A 15971-nucleotide genomic window follows, 5' to 3' on the forward strand; every position below is an offset into this window, starting at 1 on the left:
ACCCACTTCAGTTAAAGGCATATAAAGGCCTACTCTAAAGTGACAATTAAAAAGTCAGGCATTCTGTCAGACATTTGTAAAATATTCCAAATTTCACAGAAGCCATTTTATTACTTGATTATGGCACAAATTTTATAATTGTAAACATTACCCTTTTAACGAATCAGCTTATGCATCATTGACTCTTACGGGCTTCCCTAGACATTTTTCAAACAATCCAAAGTCGTGTTTCAATAACATCATCTTACCGTATACAAATGAACAATGAAATCCCTCCTACCCTAGGCTTTGGTTACCAAAAAAAAAAACACATTAGGGATCCTATTTTGTGGATATATTTCTTGAAAGGAACAAATATTTCGCATTTTGCAGTGACCCTTGATTTTTGACATGTCACATGGTATAGATATTTTTCCTAAAATGCGCAAATGATTGACCATTGTAAGTAATCCTATTTTATAGTCATAACACACAAATGATTACCATTTGTCAGCGGCCCTATTTTATGTAAAAAATCTCCTGAAATACATAAATGTTTGACTTTTGAAAGCAATCATAATTTTTGGACATATTTTTGAAGCTCATGACTATTTGCCCTTTGAAAACGACCCTATATCCTGAAACACAAAAATGAATGCCCTTTGTAAGCGACCCTTGTTTTGACATGTTTCATAAAATGAAATATTTGCACTTTGCAAGTGTCTAGAGGTTCTGGACATGTTATCACACAAATATTTAGACATTGTAAAAGCACAACCCTAATTTCTGGTTAGTAAAGTAACAGAAAAATGGTTGTTGATCTGTTTTTATTTCAGTATATTAATAAATAACAAATCGCACTGTTAAATTGCTATTCCAAACTGCGAAACGTATGCTAGCTAGCCATCCCTGCTCGTGCATCATGAGTTTTTTTTTCAGTCACAATTAAAGTGGGCAAGGAAATGATTAAAGCCATAGTCCTTTATCATCACTGAGAATATACTATACCGTGACTTCACAGACATGAAAATGTGTTGTCATATTCGACAGATGCTTTGGATAGTAGATTAGTTTAAAGCGAGTGGTTATTAGTAATCAGACTGAATCATTCAAACCATTAGAAAACTTTATCATATGGGTATGAATAAATAAAGCACATGAGAGGTACAAAAAACGGGAAGCAGCATAAAAATATCAACAGTCTTTTGATTTAAACCTGTCTATAACTTACACATATGTTTATTCTATAATTAGGTATACTTATCATGATAATAATACTGTAACTGCGGAAGATAAATTCAAAACATGCTTCTGCACGTGTACAAAAGAAGTATAAGTGAGCCGGAATATCAATTTGAAATAAAAGTGTTTTCTCGTACAACCATGCACTATACCATGTAGTTTCTCAGTTAATTTATACAACGGAAAGTCGAAGTGTTTATCATATATCTACAAGTGGTTCATTGTAAAACAATGATTCGTCCAGAAGCAGTCATTATTTAATATATTGTCAAGATGTTTGACCATAATACTTATATTTGACCCAGAGAAGGGCATACGTAGGCGCGGTACTTATAAAGGCACGTATGTAAATAATTTAAACATGCACTAAAATGGCTTGTAATCACCCACAAGATCGGCATAATGTATCAAATAAAATGGAAAAAAGTATTAAACAAGCGATTAATTTGAATATTGTTATGTTTCTTTCGTTGATGAGATTATCAGGTATGTAGCATTTTTGTTTTACATTCGTGCCGACCAGCACGTAAACCGACGTGATAAGTACATATAAATTATAAATCTGGAACGATGACTTCAGTCTACGTTAAAACTTCTTGTTATTTTAAATTACAGGGACGCAAAAGGTGGTGATCGAGATGGGTCTTTTTGAACTGATTACACTACATACAGTGTTAGCGCTCGACATGTATGTTTTTAAGATATCAGTACAAACACAACGTTTTTCATCATGTTCATTTCCACCGAGTTTGGCATAGAATGCATACAGAACACTGAAAAAAAAAGATAAAGTGGGTGAAAATAAAAGTAAGATATTGGCAAGAAAAATGTAAATTTTATGCGTTATTTCAAACGCGTTAACGTTGCGACGGTATACTATCTTCTGCATAATATTTTTGATTATCTGTAAGAATATCTTGCAAACATCTCATGTCAATAAGTTTGCACCACTAATCAGATTCAGAGTACTTAGTGACACGGCACGGAGAAATTATATTTCGCCTAAAATGTATGGGTTAGTCCCCTAAGAATTGTTAGATTTGAGAAGAGAACATGTTGTCAGTTCTTTGAGATTAAGACCATTGCTCTACATGCTATTTCAAGTCCTCAAAATATGTAGTAATTATTTTAAACATTGTTTTGACATAACAGTATTTATGGACAAAACAGATTTTTTTTACTTCAAGGAAGTGTTTAGAAACACGAACTAATTGCTATTATTGTGAGCGTGATCTGTTTCAATTGACATCATGTTTTTATAAAGTTACTGTATCTCATCTAGCAAACTAAATTTCATTATGGTTTCTGAACTATTATTTATTGAAATGGAAAAAGAGGCTGATTGTGATATGTATGTTTCAGCATACAGAGAGACAGGGTCTGTCCTCAGTCAGTTCATATGAATGTATACTGTTTCAAAATCGCTCCAGCGCATCATTTATATTGTGATACCTTTAGCTAAAAAACACTACTTTTTCAGATAGTAGTGACATTGGTTGCAGTCCTCCGTGGGAGCAGGTGTACCAATCATGTGTACGCTTTATGAAATCGAAACCGTACCATAACTGGCATGAGGCTCGCAGTTCGTGTAGAAGTATAAATGCCGACTTATTAAGCATCACTGACGAGCAAAAAAGTGTAAGACTGAATGTTTTGGGGTTTTTTTTGTCCAATATGTCTTGTCATCCGTATGAGGCGCAAAGCCAAGAAATTTTTACACCGGAAAAAATTACCATGAAATATGTATGACGGCGTTATAGACCGAATAGTATGATCTTAACTTTTCATCTATATATTTGATCATACATTTAGATATTTGCAAATTGTGAAAATGAATAGAATATCTTGATGTTAGTATTTATGTCTCCCAAACCACTGTGGTGGTGGGAGATATCTTGATTTACTTTTGTCTGTGTTTGTGGCGAGAGTCTGTCAGTCAGTCTGTCACAAATCTTGTCCGCACTCTAAGTCGAACATTTCTCATCCGATCTTCACCAAACTGCTTTTAAATACGAACACCATCTCAAAAATCTAAAACTGTTCAGATAAATTGAAAGGGCGCCGGTGCCGCTAGAAAATTAATTGTGTCCGAGAGGGTTCCAGTGCCATGTGCAGAGAGTCAAGAGGGATCCTGTGAGGCAAAATTGCACAGACTAGAGAGATCCCATGCATGAACGAAATAGAAAGTAGGGTCTTTTTAAGAAAACACGATGAAAATAACCACATAAAGTGTATTTACACTAAGATTGGGTAAACGACTTCACATCTAAAGTATTAGATATTTGCTTTACTAACGAAAAGTTGTATTTAAGTTTCATAAACATCGCACGATGTTCATCCAAGCCAGTACCCTCCGTTTACATTCCATCTTCCTTTGGACTTGTGTCAACTGATAAAACAAATGTAACGAATGGTATATAGCTACGTCTTCCCGTGGTTCATATGTTTTTATGCACAAAAATGTGTTAAGGACGAAAATTTCGATTTTCCCAGCTCACTGACGTTGGAGTTCATTGTTTACCACAAAGAGTATCCTGTGTACGAACATTCTCATTTTCAACAGAGAGGGATCCGATATGCATATACACCGTGGAATAAAACATTTGCGAATTATCTGTATAAAAATTAAAATCACGATATAGTTTTCTATTTTGTCTACAAGTATATGTAAACCCAAATTATAATAATGTCTCTTGATATTCAGAGCTTCACATTTTATTATTTTCATGATTCAACTCGTTTAAAAATTTAATGCGGAAAGGCGCAACTGTAATGTTCTTTTTATCACATGTTATCCTTTCCTGCTGAAATATATAAATGTCTTATTTCTTTAATTATTATAAACGAAGTAAATTCGGTCAAACGTCTCCTATTACTGAAACGACGTCAACGTCGAAGCTTTATTACACAAGTGTAATACCAAAAGTATGTAATGGCTTTATTTCACTCCAAAGACGTACAGCATGTGAAAAAAATGTGCTTTACGCTGCTTTCTATTCATTAAATTCACAACAAAATTTCAACCAACCCAATCGCAACGCTTACAACACATTTAGGCAACTAAATCTTCCATGGTTTCAAACATTATTCCAAGAGAACACGGTCGCTTATCTATCTGACAGTTTCAGTACAAGTAGGAAAAAATAACAGTTTAGTTTCGTTTCTATTCCAGAAAAAAATGACGTCTGGTTCGTAAAAGATTTGGAATCGTATCAGTTTATCATATTACTTTCCTATAAGCATTATTGCTTTGAAACATGAAAAAGGATTTAACTATACAGTGCCACCTCTTTAGAGCAACACCCTTTGGGAGATACACATATTGACTGTTATGTAGAGGTTGTTGTTCTGGAGAGGTAAATTTGGTAGTATATTTCGGCTTAGGGAAATTTTGATGATGATGTTACAGAGAGGTTTTTGCTTAAGAAGGGCTGCTCTAGAGAGGTTGTACTGTAGTTTGGCTTGGCCAGTCAGATAATCGTTCACCTTTCTGCAACAGTATGATTAAATGTGTTTAATGTATTTGTAATCTAATATTTCAGGAAATAATTCCTGTCAATTGTTCCAAATACAAAAAAATGTCTAATGTTAGCCTGATGTCGAGATTTTGTCCATGGACCATTGTTAAACTTGCATACTATAATGAATAATACGAAAACAACCGACTATGTATATACATGTTTTAGCGTTATATCACTGTTATATTACAGATAGAAATAGATCTTTGGCTTACAAACCATACGGAGAGTACTGAACCATTGAAATGGTGGATCGGTTTGCGAGCTGTTCGCGATACTTGGCGATGGGTAGATAATAACGAGATTTTTAGGTAAATGAGCTTGTAAAGATAAGATCTTGTAAAGATAAGATAAAATACAGGTCTTTTGATATTTTATTTATACAGTAACTATGGAAATTAAGGATATGATATAGATTATTCGCTATTTTGATAAATGTAGACGTAATAAAGAAATGAAATAAATTTGCATGTCAATTTTGCGATAACGCATTTCTTCTGAAAACTTTTCAAGTTGAGTTGTGATTGGCAAAGTTCCTAACTTTTCAAAACTTAATTAAAATATTTATGTTAAGGAGGGAAATATTAGCATTGTATTGAAAATTATTATACTTTGTAGTATGTGGCCAAATACTGGCGCAGTTAACAAGTGTGGACTTTTGGACTACCAGGGAATAATATCCAGGGCAGATTGCATTACTGAACGAATAGATCTACTATACATTTGTGAAATTAAAAGTATGCACATGAGACTCTCTCTCTCTCTCTCTCTCTGTATCTCTCTCTCTCTCTCTCTCTTTCTCTGTGGATGTGTGTGTGTGTGCGTGCGTGCGTGCGTGCGTGCGTGTGCGTATGTGGAATCTTTTTCAACCATTTTTCAGTCATAAACCGATGGTGTCTACTTGTAGCAGTAAGCACAATGCCAAACTTTTTACTGCTGCCTCTTGTTAAATGCATTTGGTAGTTTTATTGATTTCTATGCCCGAGTTATGGATATATAAAACATGTTTACCGTTTCCAAGAACAGCAGAATGGTAATTAAAAGATGTACCGAAATCGTAAAATGCTCACATATGAAAACAATACATTTAGTCATCCTGTAATATTTTTATGCAAGAATAGCGACAATACACCTTTTTGTGTTTTAACGTCTGCTTAAGCCCGCGGGAATGTTTGTGACCGAGACCGAAGGTTATTATCCCTACATAATACACGTTTATGACGATAATTTTATACAAAGGAAGGAAATACTGTTAAAGGGCAAATATTATACTGTGATCATGTTACAACAGATACGTTTGAGCTTTTATAGTTTTACTGGTCAATTCAAGGATTTATAAAAATTCAGAAACCAGAGAGCATACTAATGTTTGTAACGTTAGCCTGTATACAGTTTTCATCCACTGTATCAAAAGTATCATCTTTTCTTTTAATGTGTATATACAACTCTAAGCATCAGGAAAACAGTTTCTTCTTATACAACAAATATAGAGTTGTTTAAGTGTGGAAAGATTACTGAGAGTAGAATTCACCGGATACTTGCACGCCCCGGTTTACCGATTGATACATGTATCAAGCCGTTCCAAATCATGTTGTTTTAAACTTATTTTCTTCTAAAATCTTTCAATCGTCTGCGATATATACTCAATATTTATTTGAAAGACCGTGTGCATGTTTTTTGTTGTTGTTTTGTTTTCCATATTCATGAATACATGTGACAAATGTTCTTACCTGTTGCATGGACGGATCCAAAACTGTATTCTTCTTATTTTCGTTCGCGACTACACTGTCAGACCAGTAGCCTCGATGAAACTTGTGGTTTGCCGCAGATCCTCAATGCCTCCATACAGTTTCTGGTGGATTGAGGTATCTATCGGCCAAGTCGCAGCTCGCTCCTGGTCATGCCTTTTACATCTCTGAAGTATATGCTCCGCAGTCTGATCTTCTTCGCCACATGGACAAGTTGGCGATGATGTCAGTCTGTATTTCTTGAACATGTGAGCATTGAGCTTGTTGTGCCCTGAGCGGAGCCTGACCATCATCACTTGTTCAGACCGATCAAGGAGATGAAAGGCATCTTCCTCCATCCTTGGTCTCGTTAGTGCCTTGATGATGGTGACTTTCTCCTTGTAACTCAAAGGTTCTGTTGGTTGTTCTGACTGAGCTCCTAGCTTAGCCAGTTAGTCTGCCTCTTCATTGCCTGCAAGTCCACAATGGGATGGAATCCACTGAAGTGCTACTTTGCAGGTTATACTCAGGTTCTGCATTCTCCTGGCTAGCTGCGGAGCTTTATTGTTGATCAGAGCTTCCATGACAGAAAGTGCATCTGTGAGAAAGACGACTGAGGAGCTTTCTTCTGCCGAGTCTTCAACCATTGAGACGGCTTTCAGGAGTGCTTCAGTCTCTGCCTTGTAATTGCTGCGGTGTTTTCCTGTGGCTGCATGTAGTGTTTCTCTCTTGCCAGATGGGTATTGAATGAAAACTCCTGCTCCTCCATCTTTGACGGCGCATTTGGCTGATCCGTCTGTATAGACATGAGTCCGTGATTCCGGAGGATAGTCTTCATTGATCATAGCAAGTGTGAGGCTCTTCCGTATGCCTTCATCCTCTTGCTTCCCGCGGTCAAGACGAGGAACAGCAAGTCTCACAGTCACCGAGGACAGATCATTCGCTAGTTGGTTAATAATGTCTTCACTACCTAGGGGTTGGTATGGTCAGCTCAGTTGTGAACTCTCGGTTGAGTTTCTTTGCCTCATGTACGAAGCTGCTACGTTTGAGCCGATTCTTTGTGTAGCCATCTAGCTTGGCTTTCATGGGATGGTCTTGAAAAGACCTGAACTTCTCTGCTTGAGGCAGAACCTTTGCATGTCTTCTGTCTTGTAACGACTGTGTGCCTGTTAGCTTCTCCATGAAGGAGATTGGTGTAGACTTTGTAGCACCTATCATGATCCGCAATGTTTGGTTCTGAACCTTGCCTAAAGCCTGTTGGTTAGTTTTGGCAGTAGTGGACCAGGCAGTTGAGCTATACTCTAAATGGGGTCTCACTGTTCCCTGATATACTGTCTTGAGTATTTGCTCATTTGCTCCCCACGTTGTTCCAGCAAGTTTGCGCATCATGGCAAGCTTCCTACGGGCCTTCCCTTCTGCTTGACTAATGTGGGGCTTCCAAGTTAGCCGTTTGTCAAAGGTCACTCCGAGGTAATTTGCCTCGTCTGCTTCAATCAGCGAAGTATTTCCCATCTTGGTTTTACCCGCCCTCTGCTTTGACGACAGGAAGAATAGTGTGGTGGACGATTTCTCTGTATTGATCGATACACACCAATCTTCAGCCCAAGCTGAAAGCTTGTTGATGGCTTCTTGCATCCTGTATGTGGCTGTAGTGGCATGTTCTTCCTTACACCATAACACCAGATCGTCAGCGTAGAGAGCAGCCTTAACTCCTTTCGGTAGTTCAGACACCAGATCATTGATGAAAAGCAAAAAGAGTGTAGGGGATAAGACTCCGCCTTGCGGGACACCATGACGCAACAGGAACTTCCTACTGCTGGCATGTTCTAAACTGAATCTTGGAGGTATGACTTAATCCACCTCAGCATGTGACCTCCTACTCCAGTCCTCATCAGCCTGACGAGGAGTCCATCAGTCCAGACTTTGTCAAACGCCCTCTGCAGATCAATCCATGCTGTAAGCTGCCAAAACCGTCAATCATTAATGTTTACATAAGATAGGCGGTCAAATAAGGTTGACCTAGTTTACACATTAGACTACGTGCGTTTTGTTTGTGATACCGCTTGTGAGCACTTGACCTCGGTATGAATAGAATAACAATAGATGAAGAGTTAAATGAAATTTATCGACAAAAACTGGAACAGTCTATAGTCGATGGGTGTTAAAAGATTTTAACGCCTATTGTCTGATAAAACGTTATTATTGTTTACGACGATCAATGACTTTAAAATAGAAAATGTTCTCAGTAAATGAAAATAAAAGTTTGAATACCAAAAAGGTTGTTTGCGTTGTTATTCTTGTGTAAATCTGTGAAATCAATATGGATAAAATGCCTCTTATAACGTATTTCCTATTCTAGGGGAAAGAAATCTGAAATTGTTGACTTTTATAAAAGATGTTGGAATCAGTACTGCACATGCAAAGAGTACAATTGTAACAATAAAATATCAATGAAAATATTAAATATTTGATATGGTAGTTGAACGCTGCAATCTTAATGCTGAACAGTCCGAGAGATTGGACATTATTTGCAATGTGATCATTATGATTTTCTTATGTACAAGTATAAATACTGTATGCAGTAAAAGGAGCAGTTCACTGCACCTGTCCATATCCATGTCCATGTTTTACTTTCGTTTTTTCAACCGGGGGTAAGCATTGTCAATTTTCCAAATATCAAAAGTAGGCGCACGCGGCTTGTCTTTACGCGCATATCAAATACAAAATATACAGGCGCATAGTGTTGGCTTAAGTATAAGCGCATATCAAAAATAGGCGCATAAAAGTGTCGCTAAAATTATTATAAGCGTATACGCTTATTTACCAGATTTTACAGTATATTGTTTAACCATAATAATACATTTTCATTGGTACTTCTAATTAGCTTAACAGTGCAACCGCTCATGATTCATTCACATTTACTTATGAAAGTTAAGTATTTTGATATTGTTTGAAAAGGTATGGTTCATATAGTCATAGATGTTCTGAATCAAACAGACAAATATATTTTGTTAAATGTGACAAAAAGACTTTAGTGTGAAATATTTATGCCCTGGCAAGACGTACATAATTAGTAAATATCCATTATTACTCTCTCAGAAATCACAACGACAAAAATAACATCTGCATCAACAATTACTCAAACAACAAAACCGATGATTGAAGCTGTTGCAATTGCGTTTACAAGAATAACATGGAGGACAAAAACAACATCATCATCAGCAACAATAAAGACGATGACAGAAACAACGAAAGAAATAACCATTGAAACCACATCAGACCTGCTTTCGGGTAACATGTCTTTCCTTTCATGTTAAATGATTCAAATATGTGTCAAGATGACGTATCGTTGTCAGTCTGAGTCCATTGTCCATTCTTTATACAGTTCCCTCTATGTCTTTTTTCAATGATATTTAGGGCCTAGTCTGAAGCTTTGACTTTTATTTGCATTCCAACCACATTGTCTGATGGCTATGGAAGCAACTGATATTTTATTCTGTCAAAAATAAACCCACACCATTTCAATATGCATGCTGTTTGCGCCAATAAGTGCTGTTTGGCTTGATTAAGTTTTTTATACGTTAGTTCGCAGAAAGAAAACAAGAAAACGAAAAATAGAAATATATGTAGTCAGGCTTTTATCTCTGAAATTACTGGAAGACATTAATAAAATAAAAAAGTGGAAAACCACGGGTCACATTCATAGTCATTGTTTGACCGTTGTCAATTTACTTCAAATGAAGTTGTTCTGGCTGACCCCGTGTTGTAACATTGTTTCCTAAGTAGCCATTTGACAGAAATAGAAACCACTTTACACTTATTATATCTAAGTAAGATATATTTCACTACTGAACACTTTAAAAATAGCTGTCCATTTAGTACAGTTAATCATACAATCATAATACCGTAAAGCTTCAAATTGCTTATTTACATTCACCTAATGGTTTGTTTAAACAGTCTAACTGAATACCAATGCACAAGTATAGCGTTTAACAAAATATATGTAACTAATTATAAGTAACAGCAAAAGTCTTTAATATTTACAGCTAGATTAGGATTTAAAAGAATCTATACATATATCTTTTTTTAATATAACAGGAGACACGTGCAAGTGTAATGTTGTGATGTATGTATCCATACCTGTTACTGTTGGCATCGTTGGAATTATCGCAGTTGTCATTCTCTTCGTATGGAAGTGAGTAAGTTCTGCTTAAGGCAGCTATTTATGTTTGATCAACCGGGTTGATTCCTTAATGTTATGTTCAGACAACCTATAAACGGTATGATAGATTTAAGTGGCAATCACTGTAGGTGAAATAAATCCATATAATGTCATTATTTTTCTATTATTTTCAAACCTGGCTGCCAAACTAAGATAGAAGATATTAACATAATAATTAATTGTATATGCCTACTTTATTTACATTGCCCTTTTGCTTATCTTGGTTTTGCAGACAACAGTTTAGCTTGTTGAAATATTCCATTAGCTTTAAAACGAGAACTTTTACTGATCAGAATTGAAAATAAGTCCACAATTCTTCTTAGTATTTTCTGTGTTTTGACCATGACAGAAGGTAATGAAATAAAATGTACAAGACAATAAAACAATGACTGCTTCAAGAGACCTGGCTCTACTTAACTAACTTTTTTGTTCCTTCAGTAAATCTTAAATATAATATATGAAAAGTGAAAAGGACACAAATGCTACTATGAGTACGATTGTCCACCTTTGACCATGAACAAAAAGCTTCAAATCAAGCAAAACAGACCTGTTGAGTTTTAAGATAATGTATTATTTTTCAAGAGTGTGTGAAATTTCCTTTAAGTTAAAGACGACGCTATAAGTTATTCCTATGATTTTTCAGAAGACTCCCATTATGGTGTCCGAATATTTCAAATAAATCTATAAAATTCATGCACACGGTCCTATTTTTTAATTGAAATATCTAAGAACACCCTGCATTTGGACAGTTTAGTCTAATCTGATACCAAACAATTTCAATAGACTGAGCTTTGAGGTCAAATATGTTTGTGTAGTACATCGTACCAAAGCTGTATAGCATACGTGTCTAAATATCAAGATCTTATTGCATTGCTTTAACAACGAAGGTAGAAGTTAGTTTACTTTTGAAAACTTTCACATATGTTAAAGGTTACAGCAGGCGCATTCTTTTTATGTGTTGCAGGCGTGCAGGCCGAATACACAAAAACACATCAAGAAAAGATGCCGATAACGAGGTGGAACTATCACACGTCAGTGTGCGCATTTACGACCAATGTCTTGCTCCACAAGAGGCATCTAATCAAGGCAATAGCAACTACATAACACCAGTCGCGAGCATTTTTGACAGACGTCCTGGAAATGCAGAATATTTAAACAAAAAACAAGAGAGCAGTGCTGATAGCAGAGACAAAGATGTTACTGCTCAAAGTGTAAACTTGAACATGTTTACAACTGCACATAACGCTGAACGTGCAGAATATAATTACCAGCAACTGGATAGAGAAGAAACCACGGGAAAACATGTGTATCATACTGTGGAAAGGCACGTGTACCACACTGTGGAATGATTCGTGGACGACTCTGTGACAATAATACGTGTACCGCAAGGTAAACGATGAATAGTACTGATTACAATTCTTGCAACAAAGGATTTTTTTTCAACATATTTATACTTTTAACGTTGACTGTGCAGAGAAAGTCGTCAACGAACTCGAAAGGACATTAAACGACATCCTGTTTTAAACAGTGATTATTCGGATCATTTGTCTTAACTCAATTTTGCTATAGATAAATTTCTTAATTATGGCTTTACTCAAATTATTCTCAAATGGCACTGTTTTGTTTATAAACTATAGTTACTACAATGGCGTATAATCTGGTGTTGTTGTTTTTTTTTTCTTATATTTCAAATGCTAGTACATGCGATGCAGTGATAAGAACGGTCGATAATCATTATCATAAATCCATAAATACTTTCATTTTAGTACGTCTTGCTTTTGGGTTAACTAGTCTTCATTTTAATCAAAATGTATCACAACAAAAGATGTACTTTCAGACTGATAAAATATACAAAATGTATAATTATATTTAGTTATAGTTTATATCAAATAATTGGTTTTATCTTGTATTTATTAATAACTAAATTATAAACGTGAGTGTAAGAAGTAAATTTGATAAAGATATTTGCGTTAAAGACCTTTACCGAAGAGTAAAATGTTCGCAAAATATGTTTGTTTGTTTTTTCTTTAGAGGGGAGGTGAGCTATTAATTGGTGTATTGGCTAGTCTTAGTACTAGGTTTTTTTTCCAATTTTATGTAAATGAAAATATGTGTTGTGATGTAAGAAATGTATTTTATGTAATCACCTGCAACGGATGTGGAAAATTTTATATGGGCCAAACTGACGATAAATTAAAAACAAGAAGAACTATTCACGCACAACAAATAAGAAACCCTTCAACTAAGCAAATTCCACTAAGTTATCATACTGATGTTTGCAGTAATAAAAATCTAACATTTCAAATGCTCACATTTCTTAAAATGAAATGGATAGTACTTTAGCTAGGTTATCGAAAGAAAATTATTTTATAAAATGCTTAAAACTACAACTAAACAGACTACATTGACATTAAAATGCATAAAATGCTGAAGAATCAAATAGCAATATAAATTACGCCCCTTTGAAACAAACAACGTCAGAATTACATCCCTTTCGCGTCATTTCCATAGTAACGTCACGTCACTTTTGTATACACTGATGATCCGATAAGCGAAACTAGCTTGTGCGTTTTTTTTTGTAATGAAATGCTGTTTGAAAGGCATGTTACGTTGTTTTATTTAGTTCATATATAATGGCATATACATCGTTTTTATATGTATAATATAGCATGTTTAAAATGTAACCGTTTTGAGTAGGATGGTTGTAGTTGTTGTACCGCCAAAGGTCAAGCAAATGCTTTTATGGCCGGTAGGACACACCGGTCAAGGCCAAATAGATATATGACCTCGCACCAGCCGATCCCGTGAGGCAGAATGACTCTGTCTCTCGAGTTCAACCTGTGTTCGGTATGTGGACCTTATCCTACTGGGATTCGAACTTTGTCCGACCCTGGCAATAAGATTTGCTGTGATATATCAGGTAGGTTACTGCCCCCTAGGTTCGACTCTGGGTATATCCATTGACTCTAAAATCCGGCCAACAAAGAAAGAACCAAGCTGATAAACAGTTTATGACTTTATTCAATTAAAGAAAAACTCCAGCTATTAACGTATAAATTTATACTAATTTCACTTGTAGTGAACCTAAAGTGTTATCCGTAAAATTTGACAGATTAACCCTAATTAACCATATAGTGATCTTAATAATTCAAGAACAGAAGGCTTATCTCTTAATACACAAAATACGTAATCAAACAGAATATTCCCTTAAAGACAAGTAACAAATGTGACCCTATAATAGTAACACCTAAGTAGGAAATCAGAACCTACAAAAGCAATAATAAAACACCTTTAGATAAGCGATTGCACTTAAATATTATCAGCCGACTACAATTAAGAAGACCATCTATCAAAAAGTTCGGGAATCCACTATCGGAACATTCCCTAGTGGCACAGATCGCAATTTGGCCATCTGTTTACCTCTTTGTACATGCAAATGAGCGTGAATACAGAAAAACCTAAATTGACTTATAAATTATAGAATAAAGTGAAAGTTTCACAAATGCAATGCGCTGCACAGAATAATGCTGCTAGAACTGTGAAACACCCTTAAATGCAGTGTGAGACTTATAATGTAGGCTCCAGAACGGAATATGGCCGTCTGGGACCGTGAATTGGTACCGTATATAGGACGGGATTTAAATTTTTCTCCCAGATTAGAGCTGAAAAAGAGATTATAAATAAGCTGATAAACGACAATCTAAATGGTTCGGCAAATGTCTACACAAAGTTGACAGTTTGTATCTAATAAAACAACTTATAAAAAGACATAAAATTTTAAAGTGATGAACATTTCATAGTCTAATACATAAAAATAAATGCATTATACTGTTCTTGAGAGAAACAAGGTATGTAATTCAAGTAGTATAGATTTAGTTTTGTTACAAGAGTTATCATACGATGAATAAAAGTCAAAACCGCTACAAAAATAATGTGGGGCAAGACTTATAATCCAAGAAGTTAGTTTCAGGAGTTCTTTCACTGTATATGTTTCAACATTGTATCTTTAAGGTAGTTCTGCACGTTTGATAAACCGGAAGTGATGGCGTAACGTCACTTATCCAGAAAACGTGGAATAAAGCCTGGAATCGGCATACGGAAATGAAAATCATTTTATGAATTAATAGTAGCCTATGAGTAAATTTATTACAATGGCACTGTTACTGTCTTTCTAAAGTCAGAATATGATATTAAAACATCTGACACGTTAAAGTTTCAAAATAATTTCTTAAAATTAGCGTGAAGAGTGCGGTTCACTTTAATCATGGTCAAATATCTCAAAATTAAGCACATGGACCTATACATTTTATTTCACCACATTATAGGCCATATGTTTATTTACAACTGTGGTATGTTTCATTAAATTCTACATTGTAGAGATAATTCTATTCACGAAAATGTTATGAAAGTTATGTTTTTCCCATAGACTTCCATTATGAAAAATTGCGTGAGGTCCAATTCTTTCAAATCAGTCTAGCAAAAAATCAAGCATATGACCCTATCTTTTTTACTTGCTTAATTTTCTAGGTATATTCTGAAGTTTTGAAAAATCAGAGATTAATCAAATTCTACATTGTAGAAAACATTTTGATCCAAACGCGCAGAACTACCTTAACACCAGTGGAGTAATGCCTCTAAAAAGATGTTTTGACAAGGTTAACGGGAGATAATTAATAAGAGTTGTCTGTAAGACAGCGTACTCCACTATTCATCGATTTGACAGTAAAATAGAAATATGTCTCAACAGCACCTCTATTTTTTAACTATTTAAAGCAGCTGAACTCCAGGTTTAGAGTAAATTGTTTCTTTTGACAAAATCAATGTTTAGTCATTCTATGAACAAAAAAGCATATGTTTTGCGTCTAAATTATTTATATAAATAAGAAAAAAATAGTTTTACCCGAGCGAGGTTTCGAACCGGGGACCTCGCAGTAACACAATTTTTGCCAGACGCTTTATCTGCTGAGCTACAGAGCTATGTTTACTAGACGGCTTAAAATTTCATACTGGTGAGTTTACCACGTTAGTCACGGGATAACATTTTCGACAGAAAAAAATAGCAAAAACCAAACATTTTCAGCATTTCATTTGTTAGAAAATATGTCTGTGATGATATTTCAATAACTCGGATACAGTTATGACACATATTTTCTTGAAAATGAAAATTTTCATTTTTACCTGGAGTTCAGTCACTTTAAGTAAGGAAAGGTCAAAATACAAATCAGAGTTATTGGGGTTGTTTTCACATATGCAGACTAATGATGATGATGATTAAGTATTATC

General features: G+C 35.2%; 1 protein-coding gene across 5 annotated transcripts; it reads left to right on the forward strand.

The window, feature by feature from the left end:
• Positions 1-1569: 1569 nt before the first annotated feature.
• LOC128556342 (uncharacterized) lies at positions 1570-12344 on the forward strand. Of its 5 annotated transcripts, XM_053541076.1 has the most exons (8): positions 1584-1707; positions 1837-1909; positions 2706-2859; positions 4932-5050; positions 5358-5476; positions 9566-9757; positions 10565-10661; positions 11653-12344. In XM_053541076.1, exons 1-8 carry the CDS (start codon positions 1593-1595, stop codon positions 12035-12037), a joined length of 1254 nt encoding a protein of 417 aa, XP_053397051.1. In that variant the 5' UTR covers positions 1584-1592; the 3' UTR covers positions 12038-12344. The 5 variants fall into 5 exon arrangements, with proteins under 5 accessions (XP_053397052.1, XP_053397056.1, XP_053397051.1 ...); XM_053541077.1 differs by lacking the exon at positions 1837-1909 and having other exon boundaries at positions 1570-1707; positions 2702-2859; XM_053541081.1 differs by lacking the exon at positions 1837-1909 and having other exon boundaries at positions 1583-1707.
• The last annotated feature ends 3627 nt before the right edge of the window (positions 12345-15971 follow it).

The sequence above is a fragment of the Mercenaria mercenaria genome, chromosome 4, assembly GCF_021730395.1.
Source record: "Mercenaria mercenaria strain notata chromosome 4, MADL_Memer_1, whole genome shotgun sequence".
Taxonomy (NCBI): domain Eukaryota; kingdom Metazoa; phylum Mollusca; class Bivalvia; order Venerida; family Veneridae; genus Mercenaria; species Mercenaria mercenaria.

What these genes read in the sequence shown, in the direction of transcription:
- LOC128556342 (XM_053541076.1), top strand. Translation starts at nt 1,593, where the DNA reads ATGGCTTGTAATCACCCACAAGATCGGCATAATGTATCAAATAAAATG. An exon ending in TCACTGACGAGCAAAAAAGT is followed by an intron (nt 2,860 to 4,931) that starts GTAAGACTGAAT and finishes GTTATATTACAG; the next exon opens with ATAGAAATAGATCTTTGGCT. An exon ending in GTCATTCTCTTCGTATGGAA is followed by an intron (nt 10,662 to 11,652) that starts GTGAGTAAGTTC and finishes TATGTGTTGCAG; the next exon opens with GCGTGCAGGCCGAATACACA.